This window comes from Myxine glutinosa, chromosome 13, assembly GCF_964187855.1.
Source record: "Myxine glutinosa chromosome 13, kmMyxGlut1.1, whole genome shotgun sequence".
Taxonomy (NCBI): Eukaryota; Metazoa; Chordata; class Myxini; order Myxiniformes; family Myxinidae; genus Myxine; species Myxine glutinosa.
This window is the reverse complement of record NC_136273.1, coordinates 99,873,324-99,888,373: the sequence shown is the minus strand read 5'-3', so window position 1 is coordinate 99,888,373 and position 15,050 is coordinate 99,873,324. Positions and strand designations below refer to the sequence as shown.

At 43.8% G+C, this 15,050-nt stretch overlaps 1 protein-coding gene across 1 annotated transcript in view; it reads right to left on the bottom strand.

Annotated features, from left to right (window-relative positions):
* LOC137438415 (pappalysin-1-like) overlaps positions 1-15,050 on the bottom strand; it is a 173,759-nt gene that overhangs the window by 104,599 nt on the left and 54,110 nt on the right. Inside the window, exons 4-7 of the mRNA XM_078767041.1 lie at positions 10,260-10,553; positions 9,710-9,902; positions 3,834-3,955; positions 903-1,395 (exon numbers count right to left, since the gene is read on the bottom strand). Of these exons, the coding sequence (XP_078623167.1) occupies positions 903-1,395; positions 3,834-3,955; positions 9,710-9,902; positions 10,260-10,553 (1,102 nt within the window). The remainder of the gene's footprint in view (positions 1-902; positions 1,396-3,833; positions 3,956-9,709; positions 9,903-10,259; positions 10,554-15,050) is intronic.

Sequence of the window (15,050 nt, the reverse complement as noted above, 5' to 3'; positions counted from 1 at the left end):
CTTTCATCCGCAGCTCAATGGAATACTGTTCTCCCCTATGGGCTGGTGCTCCTGCCTCACACCTGGCCCGGCTTCACGCTGTTGAATCCAAAGCTTTCAAAATCATTGGAATCTCCCGCGATGGAGCTACCTCTGAGGGCCTTTCACTCACTCACCGCAGGCAGGTAGGTGGTCTTTCTGTCTTCTACCGACTCCTCTCCGGCCTTGCTCCCCCAGCTCTCTCTGTGCTCTGTCCCCCAAATATTCCTACAGGTCGCACAAGATCTGCCAGCAACCCTCTGATGGTTAAACTGCCGAAATCTCGGCTTTCTGCTCACCTTCACTCTTTCATTCCTCTTTTCTCCCACCTCTGGAACAAACTCCCACACTCCCTTCAATCCCACTCCTCCCTCCAGGTCTTTAAAACAGCTGTTCACCACCATCTCTTATCTTCCCCCATCCAAAACCTTGATCTTTTCTACCCCCACTAATTCACCCCAGATCCACCTTGTTTGAAATTCCAACTTCTTTCCTGGAAGTCCTGGCAGTGTCCACATGTTTATACCTCTCCAACCCCCCCCCCCCCCTTCACATGCCTCCCCCCCAAAGCCCTCTCCCTCCCACAGATCTCTCGATGTCTCCATGTCTCTCGGTCCCTGCTCTCAAATGTTGTGTTTGTGTCCTTCCCCCTCTCTCCCCATCTTGTCTACCGCTCCCGATGTTATTTGTTTTATGTGTCTGTTTGTCTTTCTGTGTGATTAATGTTCGCTCTTTCACGAGCCTCGATCTTGTATACAAAAAAAAAAAAAAAAAAAAAAAACCCATTCATGCAGGAAATTATTGTTGAATTGGGAGAACAATGTCTTTCATTTTGTTACCCCATCAATGACTCCACTGTACCTCATGACTATGTGCGAGTTCACCTGTCTTCATATTGTAGCTGAAGTTTTGGTACAGAAACCAATGAGCCACTGTGAAATGGTGGCTTCCTTTCAATCTCAAAGCCCAATGGCTGGCAAGCTTGGCACAACAGACACCCAGGCTCTGACGTTAGGGCCACGGCATCGATCTCGACTTTCTCATCAAAACTGTACAGCTCTACATTGGACACAATCGATCCACTGGGTAGGTTCACAGTCAATGGAACATCACAGGTAACCCGTAGAGGTCCAAGAGCAATACGTGAACCATTGGCGAGTAACAAGACCACGTTGTTCAGAGGAGGACCCACGCGGGTGCTTATGAAGGTCACCCAAATGGTGAGAGTCGTGGCAGGAACAGGGTGAGTAAAGGAGAGGTTAAGGACACAGCCCTCGGGCTGCGGGCATGGTAAAGAAATGTCACCACTCTGATGGCGGAGTTCTGGGCTCCAGGTATGCAGGTTCACCTTGCAGGGCGTTTCCACATCAGGCCGTCCTAAGAGCACAGCAGAGTTATTTTATCATCAACAAGAATGAAAATGAATGAATGATCGTTTTAAGGCCATTTTCCCCTGCTAGAGCGGGGGTTAGCCATCAAGTCAATTGAAGAAAAACGGTGGAGCCATCGTTTATGGGGTAAAAACACAGCCTGGTAGGTTGATGGTATTTAGTGCATTGAAGGCCACAATTGGATGACAACCAGATTCAAATAAGTGACGAAATGCAGCACTTGAGTATCAGGAGGAACACAAAAAGACAAAGCTGGAGTCATCAGGAGGAACCTGGATAGCATTCAGGTTTTAACTGCTATTCCTCTACACTCAAACCCATCCAGGCGCAGTCAGGTGAACCCTACAAAAACTATTTAGAAAATTCACCCCTACATAGATTTTAAAAAACGACAAGGAAAGAAAGGAGAGATGCAGGACAAATAAACAAATCATGCATAACATACACACATACCAAACCTAACTCCATCTAACAAATAACCACACCTAACCACACGTAATGACACCTAACCTGTCCTACCTCAACCTAACCACAAAATGTACACAGCAATTCACCACCACACAAATCAATACACAGGCCTTCCATTTATAATATTCGCCTTCCTGTAAACACTAATGACACTTCTGGTTTAATGAATTAATAACTAGAAAGACACTCGTCGACGTCAAGATGTTGACCGATATCCATCCGCCCAGAATATTACATCCTTACAATACCTGTACCAAGTTTGCTTTAAATCCATTCAGCTCTTCTCAATTTATCGCATTTTTACCTGACATGACCTCTGACGTTTGACTTCTTGACCCCAAAGTCTAATGAGTTAAACTTTACATCATTATACATACCTGTACCAACATGACCTCTGACGTTTGACTTCTTGACCCCAAAGTCTAATGAGTTAAACTTTACATCATTATACATACCTGTACCAAGTTTGAATTAGATCACTTAAGCCGTTCTCCGTAATAGGTCTATAACCTGACTTTGACCTCTGACCTCTTGGCCCCAAATTCTAATGAGTTAATCTGTACATCATTATACATACCTGTACCAAGTTTGAATTGGATCACTTCAGCTGTTCTCAACTTATAGACATATTGCAGAATATGACCTTTGACCTCTTGACCCCAAAATCTAATCAGTTCATCTTCACATCATTCTACATAAGTGTACCAAATTTAGTCAGAATCCCATCGCTGGTTCACAGGTTATCGCGGTAACAGTATTTTTACCTAACATGAACTCTGACCTTTGACCTCATGACCCAAAAATCTAGTCAGTTAATCTTTACATCATTATATACACCTGTACCAAGTTTGAATTAGATCACTTCAGCTGTTCTCAACTTACAGACATATTGCAGAATTTGACCTTTGACCTCTTGACCCCAAAATCTAATCAGTTCATCTTCACATCATTCTACATAACTGTACCAAATTTAGTCAGAATCCCATCGCTGGTTCACAAGTTATCACGGTAACAGTATTTTTACCTAACATGAACTCTGACCTTTGACCTCATGACCCAAAAATCTAATCAGTTCATCTTTACCTCATTATACGAGGGGCAGTCAATAAGTAACCTTAAAATATTTTTCACAACTTGTTCATTGCATGTATGTGTCTAACTGTTATTTTACAACATAATCTCCATTGCGTTCAATGCATTTTTTCCAGCGCTTTACTTAGGCCTGGACTCCTCCAGAAAAAATATATATATATTTTGGCTTCTTGTGTAGCCATTCGTGCACCGCCTCTTGGACCTCTTCATCGGATCGGAAAGTGGTTCCACCAAGCGCCTCTTTAAGTGGCCCAAAGATGTGGTAATGCGCAGGGGCGACTGGAGAGTAGCGTGGATGAGGGAAGACACTCAAAATGCAGGTCCTCGATCGTTGCAGTTGTAGCGCGGGCAGTTTGGGGACGAACATTGTCATGCTGCAGCAAAACACCGGTAGTGAGTAGTCCACGACGTTTTGATCTGATTGCTGGTTTCAGATTATTTTTAAGGAGGTAGTAGTATAATGCACTGTTGACTGTGGTCCCTCTGGGCATGTAATGCTCTGCAAGTGGTCATCGGCTGTTGACAGTCACTTACTCTGAAAAAAGACACAATGGAAACTTTAGCATCCACGAGCAAGCAACGCTGGCAGATGGGTTCCCAGATTAATGTCCCATTCAATGGATGGTGCAGTCATCGATGCAATCAATGTCCTGCCGGCAAATCACCAGGTCGATGATTTATAGTCCAGTTGGGAATGAACCCCAGAATAGACGGCTCAAAGGTGAATGTGCTGCCTCTGAGCTACCCTTCCAGCCCCACTATCATGGAGAATTGCAGTTACTGAGGTCATTTTAGCAATGAAAGCATACATATGTAGATAACAGTTACAAGTAGAAACCCTCAATACATGCACTGAATTGTCACCTTCTGCTTCCCGGGGACTCCAGTGGCCAGAAGGGTCGCAGTCACGATTAGACGAGGCATTGCCGGCAAACTGCACCAAAGAGCCATCCACAGCACAGTTCTCACATGTCAATCCTGGGACCCTGATCGGAAGGAAATAAGCCACCTTGTTGTATCGTTCCATCTCACATGGAATATTTGCGGATTTACAATTTAGTGACAAGAAGCTGTGGTCCTCGGGGCTAATTCCATCATACATTCCATTATACATCATACATGAGCTTATTCCATCATACATTCCATTATACATCATACATGAGCTTATTCCATCATACATTCCATTTTACATCATACATGAGCTTATTCCATCATACATTCCATTATACATGGAGGAAGGGTGTGCAGGAAGGGTGTCGGAGTGAACTCCATTCAATGTACAATGTGCGCTGAGTGGGTTCATCAAAAATGTAGCGGTATGAGAGGGTCATTTACCAGTGTGGCAGCTACATTCAAATGTAAGGTGTGCACAGAGGGAGCTGCAGATGGAGGAAATGTTGAGTTGGATCTTGGAGACGGTGTGAAGCTGGAAGGTGTGAAAACATTTTGTTACCTCGGAGACATGCTGAATGGAGAAGGTGGATCAGACTCTGCAACGGTTGCTCGAGTGAGATGTGCATGGCAGAAGTTTCGGGAACTGAGTGGCGTGCTGATGAGGAGGGGAGTGTCGTTGAAGCTGAAGGGAAAGGTGTATGCTGCATGTGTGAGAAGTGTTATGATTTATGGGAGTGAGACATGGGTAATGAACGTAGAGCAGCAACGAAGGCTGGAAAGGGTGGAAATGCGAATGGTTTGACGGATGTGCGGAGTATCGTTGAGAGAGACGAAGACAAATGATGGATTGCGAAAGATGATGGGAATAGAGCCTGTGATTGATGCTGTGAAGGGAAACAGTTTGAGATGGTTTGGTCATGTGTTGAGGAAGGATGAAAGTGACTGGTTGAGAAGAGTGATAGAAATGAATGTACAAGGAGGTAGAGGATGGGGAAGACCGAGAAAGACTTGGCTAAAGATGGTGGAAGAAGAAATGCGGGCAAGGCGGTTAACAACGGGAGATGCAGAAAATAGGGCAAAATGGAGAAGATCGTCATGGGGACCGCAAGGCTAACCCCCGCTCTAGCAGGGAAAATGGCCTTAAAATGCATGTTGTTGTTGTTGTTGCTGTATTCCATTATACATCATACATGAGCTTATTCCATCATACATTGTGTGCATCAACTATTAGTTTGTCTGTCACTCCATCCATATGTCCAGGTTAGTCATAAAAATATCTCTTCAACACTGTTTATGGGATCGTTTTCCTTAAACTTGGCAGAACCCTTTCTTCTGATGAGCAATGTCAATTATGATCATGAAAACCTCCAACTACAGGGTCAGGAACGTAAGCAACAATCTTTACCAACTACTCCAATGTTAAGCATGGGATTTGAAGCCACATCGGTGATTGACTTATATTCTTCACTACACTGAAAAAACAGAAACCTGTTCTCAAAATGTAGATTGAAGAAAAGTCAGCTTGGGGCCAAAATGGTCAAGGTCGTCTCATGTGCCGTGATTTTAGATGGTAGGCCAGGGTGAGCTACAGGGCATCATCTTGTTTGTAACAATCGCATTTCCATTTTTAACATCACTCCGAAATATTTTTTATAAAGATCAAGGTTGTTGATGTAAACGCCGGCAAACGAGCCTGCGGAATGGGGAGGGCCAATCGATCTCCCAGGAGTGACCCAGAGATCCCCACCTCCCCCCCACTCCCACATCCAGGATGGTCTACCCCCATCTTCACGAAGTCAGGGCCATGACAGAGTTAGAGAAAGAGAGAGAGAGAGCTAGAGAGGTAGGGAGAGGTAGAGAGAGAGAGAGAAAGAGAGAGAGCTAGAGAGGTAGGGAGAGAGAGAGAGAGAAAGAGAGAGAGCTAGAGAGGTAGGGAGAGAGAGAGAGAGAGAGAGAGAGAGAGAGAGAGAGAGCGAGAGAGGTAGGGAGAGGGAGAGAGAGAGAGAGAGAGAGGTAGGGAGAGAGAGAGATAGAGGGGAGAGAGAGAGAGAGAGAGAAAGAGGTAGGGAGAGGGAGAGAGAGAGCTAGAGAGGTAGGGAGAGAGGGAGAGAGAGAGAGAGAGAGAGCGAGAGAGAGCTAGAGAGGTAGGGAGAGGGAGAGATAGAGAGAGAGCGAGAGAGCTAGAGAGGTAGGGAGAGGGAGAGAGAGCTAGAGAGGTAGGGAGAGATAGAGAGCTAGAGAGGTAGGGAGAGGGAGAGAGAGAGGTAGGGAGAGGGAGAGATAGAGAGCTAGAGAGGTAGGGAGAGGGAGAGAGAGAGCTAGAGAGGTAGGGAGAGGGAGAGATAGAGAGCTAGAGAGGTAGGGAGAGGGAGAGAGAGAGAGCTAGAGAGGTAGGGAGAGGGAGATAGAGATAGAGAGAGCTAGAGAGGTAGGGAGAGAGAGAGAGAGAGAGAGAGAGAAAGAGAGAGAGCTCGAGAGGTAGGGAGAGAGAGAGAGAGAGGGAGGGAGAGAGAGAAAGAGAGAGAGAGAGAACTAGAGAGGTAGGGAGAGGGAGAGAGAGAGAGAGGTAGGGAGAGGGAGAGAGAGAGAGAGAGAGGTAGGGAGAGGGAGAGAGAGAGAGAGGGAGGGAGCTAGAGAGGTAGGGAGAGGGAGAGAGAGAGAGGGAGAGAGAGAGAGAGAGGGAGAAAGGAGAGAGAGATATAATAGACAGAGACAAGTGGGAAAGGGCCGGTCCATGGGAACCAATCGGCACTCTGGCCGTGACTGCACTACCCTGATGAATCCAGGCAGTGGCAGTAGGGAAGAGTGGGGAAGATTTGGCCCCCAACTTGCATTTGGCCCCCAACTTGCGCGGGAGGGGGGGGGGGGTGCGGGGGTACAATCACCAAGAAGAGGCATCCCCAATAGTTGTCAGATCAAGGTTTATATAAGAACTGGATAGTACAGGAGTGGCAGTTTAAAAAATATATAGACTGGATTGAAAGGAGACAAGTGCGCAAGTGATCAACAAACACTATAGTGACCTGTAATTTTCGCATTGCAGACAGAAGGGGTGCAATTAGTGACGATGATAAATGTCTACAGGTCTTTGTGGGAGATGCAAGATTATATGATTAACTGCAATTTTAACCCTTTAAGGGCCACACACATCTTGAAGGTAAATTTTGAGATACAAGTTCAATTTTATTATTAGTTTTTCTAACTTTCAATTTTTTTATTTAAATTCAAGAGTATTCATGATGAAAAAGATGCTTTTTCTTAAAACCCCAAAAAATGATCGAAACGACAAAAGCTCTTACTCAGTGTTAGCTACAATGTTGGCAATGTAAAACTATAAAGTAATTTAAAACTGCAGGGAAAATATCTGAAATACACCACTTTAAAGTTTTGGGACATACGAGTCCCTTGGTCCTTAAAGGGTTAAAACACTGAAGAAACGAACAAGAAAGAATACACGCATGGACATGATTCAACAGATCATGAAAAAGAGGGACAAAGTGGGTGAGTTGATCAGAAAACTTAGGCTTGTGGAGGATAAAGAATAATGAGGATTGCCATTATGAATGAATGGCCGCAACCTGGAGGGTTAGGGAGGGCAGAGGATGTTCTTTTGAGTGTTGATTGTTGGTAAAGTTTACAAAAAAACGAGTTAATCGTGAGTGAATCTAATCTTGTACACATTCTATAATGAGGAAAGCTTCAGTCATATATGATGTGGCGCTACGGAGATCTAAAGTTCATTGATCTGGATATTAGATAAATTAATAGACTCAATTTGCTATTATGAGCAGTGAAAGCCCAGATCTTCTTCAAAAATCTTGAGCGCCATTGCTCCAGCAACATCTACGCCTAAAAAAATAAAAGACAATGTGTGTCAGTCAGTCATTCAGTCAGTGTGTGTGTCTCATCCATAACACCAAAACCATCAAACCTAGCGGCCCGAAAATTTGCATGCATACTGAGGGATCTCCAAGGGAGTGCATGAATGAAACCTGGGTGTTTGGGTGTGTCTAAACATGCTTTTTTAAGATAATTAACAAGCCTATTAAATTAAAACAAAAACAGTCTTTATCCTTGATCAGCCCATTATCCCTCATAGGGTCTTAAGCTTTGTTTCGGCCTGCTCAAAAATGCCTTGAGTTGGAACAGGCCGCGACAGTTTCTGCATGATTAATCGCTCAAAATGTATTTTTTTCACTTTCCTCACTCACATCATCGAATGTCTGATTTTCATACCTACAAATCGCTGTCTACATCGCTTTTGTAGGCGATATAGTTTGTTTTTTTTTAATTAAGAGCTTGGAGTGATTTTATGCATTATATGATGCGATTTTCCAAAATGGCCTCTCACGAACTAATTAAAGTATATATTCAAAATATGTCTGATTTGAGGACCTTTTTTTTTTTGTTTGTTTTTTGTATACAAGATCGAGGCTCGTGAAAGAGCGAAAACCTGCGAAGACCTGAAAATAATCTGCTAAATCTGGAAATTTTAAGAAACCACCAATTCTTATAATTAATCATAGAAGCATATTTATTTAAGAAAGGCTGTCATCACACCTGCTCTGTCATCTTAATTCATCCATCCATAGCGTATGGTGTCATTCAATGCCACCTGCGATACTTGTAGGAAACCAGAAGATTTGAACCATCTGCTTTTAAAATTCCCTCTATATGACGGACTCAGATTGCGTCTATTTCAAAGTATTAAATAGGTGGGGATTGGCGTGTTGGATCTGCCAAACATTTTTGGTCATTTGAACCAGCAGTATTCCCGACTCTGCAAGGTGGTTCTGAGATTTTTTAAAAGAGAGCGGGAAATCCACATACGTAATATTATGCATTACGTGAAGGCTCCTTTGTTCACCGCTGTTATGTCTGGGCATGCGGCATATAAAGAGCCTCGTGGCTCTGAAAATGCCACAAAACTTTTTTATTTAGAGAAGAAGAAGAAGATCCCTCCTCCATATTCAGGTAAGCAATGGGTGTACCGTTTTCGTTGGAGTGCCTGCTTGAGTGTTTAAGCCACTTGGGCGAGTGCTCTAAAAGCTTCGATCCCAACAAGCTTCCATGGTGATAACGCAGCTCGGTTCTCTGTGCGGACATCCCCTGAGTTAGGGAGGCGAAATGACTTGGATGAATATAATTAGTTAAGGAACTGGACACGTGAACGACTAGTTCAAGAGAGATTTGAAATGTGTTTTCAGAGGCTAATAAATGATGAATCCCCACACCATGGCAAGGTGGCCAAGAGGTACACACACTCACGTCTAAGCTGTCTAGCCTGGGTTTGAATCCAGACCCATCTATAAAATTGTCATCCCGGTGTTTCACAGGCAGGGTTATTCATCAATGCATGTCGTCACTTGGATGGACGTTAAATGGGCGTCCCATTTGCAAGCATTCGTTGGTGTACATTAAAGATCCCATGGTATCCTTCACAAAGAGTAGGCAAGCTATTGCCGGGCACCATGGCCAAATTCCAAATTTCTGCCCTAACTAGTCGATTATAATCAGGCCTGGCCAGCCAGATCGTAAAAACTTGGCCCAAGCCTCCCCCAGCTGACCCCACAAGAAAGGTGGGTTAATGGTGGCCATTAAAGAAGAAGAAGGAGAAGAAGAAGAGACAGCCACAGGCTGCATACGAAATAATAATAATTATCCAACAGGGCTTGTTAATCTTACCCCACCCCCCAGTTTTACATCTACCTAAACACTCACCATTTCTAAGGAATGATAAGGAATACTGATGGAAGAAAAGCAATGCCACAATCAATGAACAAGTTAGGATATCAGTGATAGCCAAGCAACACGGCTAACATTTAACGTTTGGACCATGGAAATACCTGTGGTACAGAGAGTCAGAGAGTGCAGGTAACCACTCAAGGGTGACTTGGAATGCATCTTGAGCAACAACCCATGGAGGGAGCGGCACTGGTGCTGAACTGTGGTCGCCGCGCCATGATAGGTACACAAGGTCCAGGTAGCAGTGCATGCGCGCAACCTGATTAGGCGTAAACCTGTCCGGGCATTTTCCATCTGGGGCAGCAACAAAGAAAACATTAATATAAATTTGGGTATTTCAGTATCACCTATCAAAATAATCCATTCGGCCATTTCAGATTATGCATCTCCCCTAAATGAAAGGTAGGAAGAAGCTGAAGGAAACACCGTGTCAATTCTCTCAAGAATAATGAAATGAAAGTTCTCAATGCATATATTCCCACCTCACCGACACTGGATTAAAAACTAAACTTTCCCTTTTTTACAATTTATCCTCAAGGAATTGTTGCTCAACAAGCATCATGTATTACAGATACCCAAGTACAAACCACGTAACTGAACAGACAACTACAACATGGTGTTCAGGTAAACAAGAAATTTGGGATGACTAACCAGCATAACTCATAAAGTTGTTGAATGGTGTATTTTCTAAATGAGGTAAACCGCAGCTGATGTTTCCAGGATCAGGGTCTGAGCAGAGTTTGTGCTTGCGCACCGGTGGTGTGTCTTCGCAAAGATCTCCGGTCTCCATGGAAGGCTCAACCTCCAGGCACGGGTCATCACACGACTCTATCTCGGAGAGTCCACGGAATACGTGGTACAAGCCGAGAGCATGCCCCACTTCATGAATCATGGTATGTGTATGGCCAGGCCTGCCATAATATGATGGGTTCAAAGCAATACCCCCTGAGAGCAAAGAGCAAGCACAGCATGAGTGGAACACAACATCCATGGAAACTGGAACTGCAAAAAAAATGGAAAGAATAATTGAATTCAATGATCAATATGTTACGAGTCAAACAATCCATGATATCAACACTGTCTAACATGAGTAATGCCTTGATGAATATTGAGAAGAATGAAGGATTAGGTCATTGGTGATAACACCAGAGCACAGTCATCTTTGGATCTTTAATTAATCTCGATGAAGATGAGCACTCCTGAAGTAATAATGAAAAGTAACTAGGTCATTTTGTTTGTCTGTGACCAGGATATCTCAAAAAGTTATGGACGGATTCATATGAAAGTTAGTGGACAGGTTGGGTGTGTGACAAGGATGAATCGATTGGATTTTGTATCTGGATGGGGCCAAAGTCATTTTGGTTGCAGTAAAGTCATTTTGCAGGTCTCTACATTATAGTCATCCAATTCGATTTATTCTCCGAGGTCTCTGGACTTTGGGCCAGATTTTGGTGGATCATCCAGTTTCAAGGGATCCTAACCATTTTTTATTTTTTTATTTTTTGTATACAAGATCGAGGCTCGTGAAAGAGCTAACATTAATCACACAAAAAGTCAACCGACACATAAAGCACAAAATAAGGGGAGCGGAACACTGGATGGGGAGAGAGGGGGACGGACACAAACACAACATTTGAGAGCAAGACACCGAGAGAAATGTGGGAGGGGGAGGGCTTGGGGGGAGGTGGTAGAGGTTTCAAACATATCAACACTGCAAGGACTTCCAGGAAAGAAGTTGGAATTTCAAAAAAAAAAAGAAGAAAAAAAGAGAAAAAAAAGAAAAAGAAAAAAAGTTATGCCATCATCACTTAACCATCACCCTTTCTTTGCAGCATTATTGTCCAATGTCCATGGTAGGAATTCCATTGGTGGATTACCTTAGTGATGTGTCACATAATACTCTGCTGCCAAATTCAATAGGAAAGTGATGTACGTACCAGCCATTGCCCTAACATTGAATAATCGTATGTTGATATTTTCATTTCTTTCTGACATGACCATTGACCAGATTTTCTTCCATTGGCAAAGTCAGTTTTATAACGAGGAATTCCTTTGATTTTCCACAGTAGATAATTATATCTGATCTCTTAGCAGTTTCAACTATTTGTTGAGGGAACATGCTTGGTCTGTGTTCATAATCCAGTTTGTTCATTTGCCATTTCCAAAATATGACATTTATTACCCCACGCACACGAAGCCAAAATCAGGATTACGCACTTGCTTCACTTCTGTCTGTCCGTCCATCCACAAACGTCAGTATATGATGGAGGACCAACTTAATTAAACAGCATGTTATGGAACACGAATCGGAACATGATTCAGAAAACTAACCTGTAGTTTAGCAGTACTTTTTCTCCGAATTAGTATGGATCACGCATGTGCAGACAGGAGTGAGATTTATTTTTTTACTGGCAGTCAAACAAAAAATGTTTATTTTCAGCCTGTCTGGTCGTCAAACAAAACTGAAAATCATTCTGAACAGGAAACGTACTGTTTTTAAGGATGTCATAAAGGACACAAACACAAACAGCAGGCACAAATAACTAATGTAGCATGTTAAATACGGTGGTGTAAAAAAAACAAGCGTTACGCCTAGGTCCCCGGTCGGTGAAGTGATGCGAGTTGACAAAGTGGAAAACGCAAGGCGGCCTTCTTGGATTTTGATGTGGCGACCCAATTTTCAATAGGGTTCTTCCTTATGCGTAGATACACCCACACACCAGATTAGAAGTTAATAGTTCGTTTATTTTTCAAGATATTTCGCTCACAAGGTTCAGACATATATATATATATATATATATATATATATATATATGGTGGCGGCCATTTTGGATTTTGACGTGGCGACCCAATTTTCAATAGCGTTCTTCCTTATGCCGAGATACACCCACACACCAGATTAGAAGTTAATAGTTCGCTTATTTTTCAAGATATTTCGCTCACAAGGTTCAGACATATATATATATATATATATGGTGGCGGCCATTTTGGATTTTGACGTGGCGACCCAATTTTCAATAGCGTTCTTCCTTATGCCGAGATACACCCACACACCATATTAGAAGTTGGTACTTCGCTTATTTTTCGAGATATTTACCTCACAACGTTCAGACATACATGGCGGCGGCCATCTTGTATTTTGACGTGGCGACCCAATTTTCAATAGCGTTCTTCCTTGTGCCTAGATACACCCACACACCAGATTATAAGTTGGTACTTCGCTTATTTTTCGAGATATTTAGCTCACAAGGTTCAGACATATATATGGTGGCGGCCATCTTGGAATTTGACGTGGCGACCCAATTTACATTAGCGTTCTTCCTTATGCCGACATACACCCAAACACCAAATTATGAGTTGGTACTCCGCTTATTTTTCCGAGATATTTAGCTCACAAGGTTCAGACATATATATGGTGGCGGCCATCTTGGAATTTGACGTGGCGACCCAATTTACAATAGCGTTCTTCCTTATGCCGAGATACACCCACACACCAAATTAGAAGTTGGTACTTCGCTTATTTTTCGAGATATTTAGCTCACAAGGTTCAGACATATATATGGTGGCGGCCATCTTGGATTTTGGCGTGGCGACCCAATTTCAAACAGCGTTCTTCCTTATGCCGAGATACACCCACACACCAAATTAGAAGTTGGTACTTCGCTTAATTTTCAAGATATTCATCTCAAGGTTCAGACATACATGGCGGCGGTCATCTTGGATTTTGACGTGGGTTGCACCCACACACCAAATTCGAATGCGGTCCTTCGCTTACGCACGCAAACACGCACGGACGGACGGACGGACACACGGACGGAGGGGGAAACCATAGTCCCCCTTTCGCTCCGCTGTGCGACGGGGGACAAAAACAAGACCATCATCTGTGCAGTAGGGGATGGGAACGAGCAAAGTCGGTGTGCAGAAAATATAGAATTCATCTCTTTCATCAACTTCCTCTCTATATGGCATTAGCCTAGTTACAACAGCTCTGTGTTTTGTTATGGCACCTGTTGTACATTATACATTGTAAAAAGTTCCAGCCATTAAAAGCATAAAAGATCATCAAAAGTCAGTGATAACATAATTGGAATGTCAAGGTGGATTTGACCCACGGTCACAAATTAAGCAGGTGATGGAAGTTCGTCATGGATGGAATTCAAGTGAAAGGACAGAAGTTCCGGCCTCCGTACATACAGCAGCTTCTTCCAAGATGAATCCCCTTGCATAGCAGAGTCCCACTGTAGCAGGTGTGTGGAGGTGTACGAACACGCATTCATCATCAACATTCATTCCCAGGCTAGTCAGGCGCTTTCTGTGTTCATATTTCTAATCAGATTTTGTTGCTTTCTGAAACCTAGGCCTACTCTATTAGTCTATAACGTCCACATATTTCCTTCAATATCAGGTGTCAATTGGTACGTCAGTTATTTGACCCCATTCCATCTCTCAGTTGCTTCTTCTTTCCTTTCAAGACATTCTCTATAAAATAGTTGGTGCTTTCATCGACATAATACTTATTCAGATGGTATGCAGTGACCCGCATGCTTTTTGTTGGGTACCGTAGTTAAACCTGTCAACCGCTACCCATATTATATGTTTTGTGTGTCTGTTTGATTCTTTGTGTGATAAATGTTAGCTCTTTCACCAGCCTCGATCCTGTATCCCCAAAAAAAAAAAAAAATTGTAAAGCTGCATCAGTATACATATATATTGTTGCGGTTGTGAGAATAAAGGATAACCCCCCTCGTAGTTAGTTGCACCACAACATGTAGCCTCGCTTAGTTTAGTTATGTCTTAGTCAATGTTAAGCATAGTCTCCTTTCCTGTGTTAGTATGCGTTGAGCAGGCCAGTAAGTGTAGGCCTCAATTGGGCTAGAATGCCATGTGCTATGCCCAGAACAAGTCTAGAAGGCCCAAGGGAGGAGCTGCAGGGGAGTGGCCGGTAAGCGGCAGGCAGCCAATGAATGCTCAAGGGAGTGGCTAACAACGGCAGCTGGGGGAGGGGCTTGGAACATTCTAATGTGACTCTGGGAGGGGCTATAAGACCCTGCCCCGAGCCCCCAAGAGAGGGACGTGATGGTTGAGTGAGAGAGACGTGGTGGTTGAGTCAGAGAGATGTTGTGGTTGAGTCAGAGTTTCTGTCTAAGAGGTGTGTGAACTAACTCTCTGTGAATGGTCTCGCTCTTGCTCGCTGCCCCTAAATGATCTCCCCCGTGCTAAGCTCCCTCTGTCGTAGAGAGGTGTGTCGAAAGAGAAAGCACGAACTCTCCCTGTGCCCTGCGCTCTGCTGCCTGTTAATAGCGCTTGCGAGGACGGTCCCTCCCGGGGCCCGAGGCTCCACGATCTCCCTGCCTGAACTCCCTGCACACGTGCCGCGAACACCTCGAGGGACACGCCCAGCGAGCTGACCGGAGCGAACGGCGCCAAGGACGCGTTTGGAGC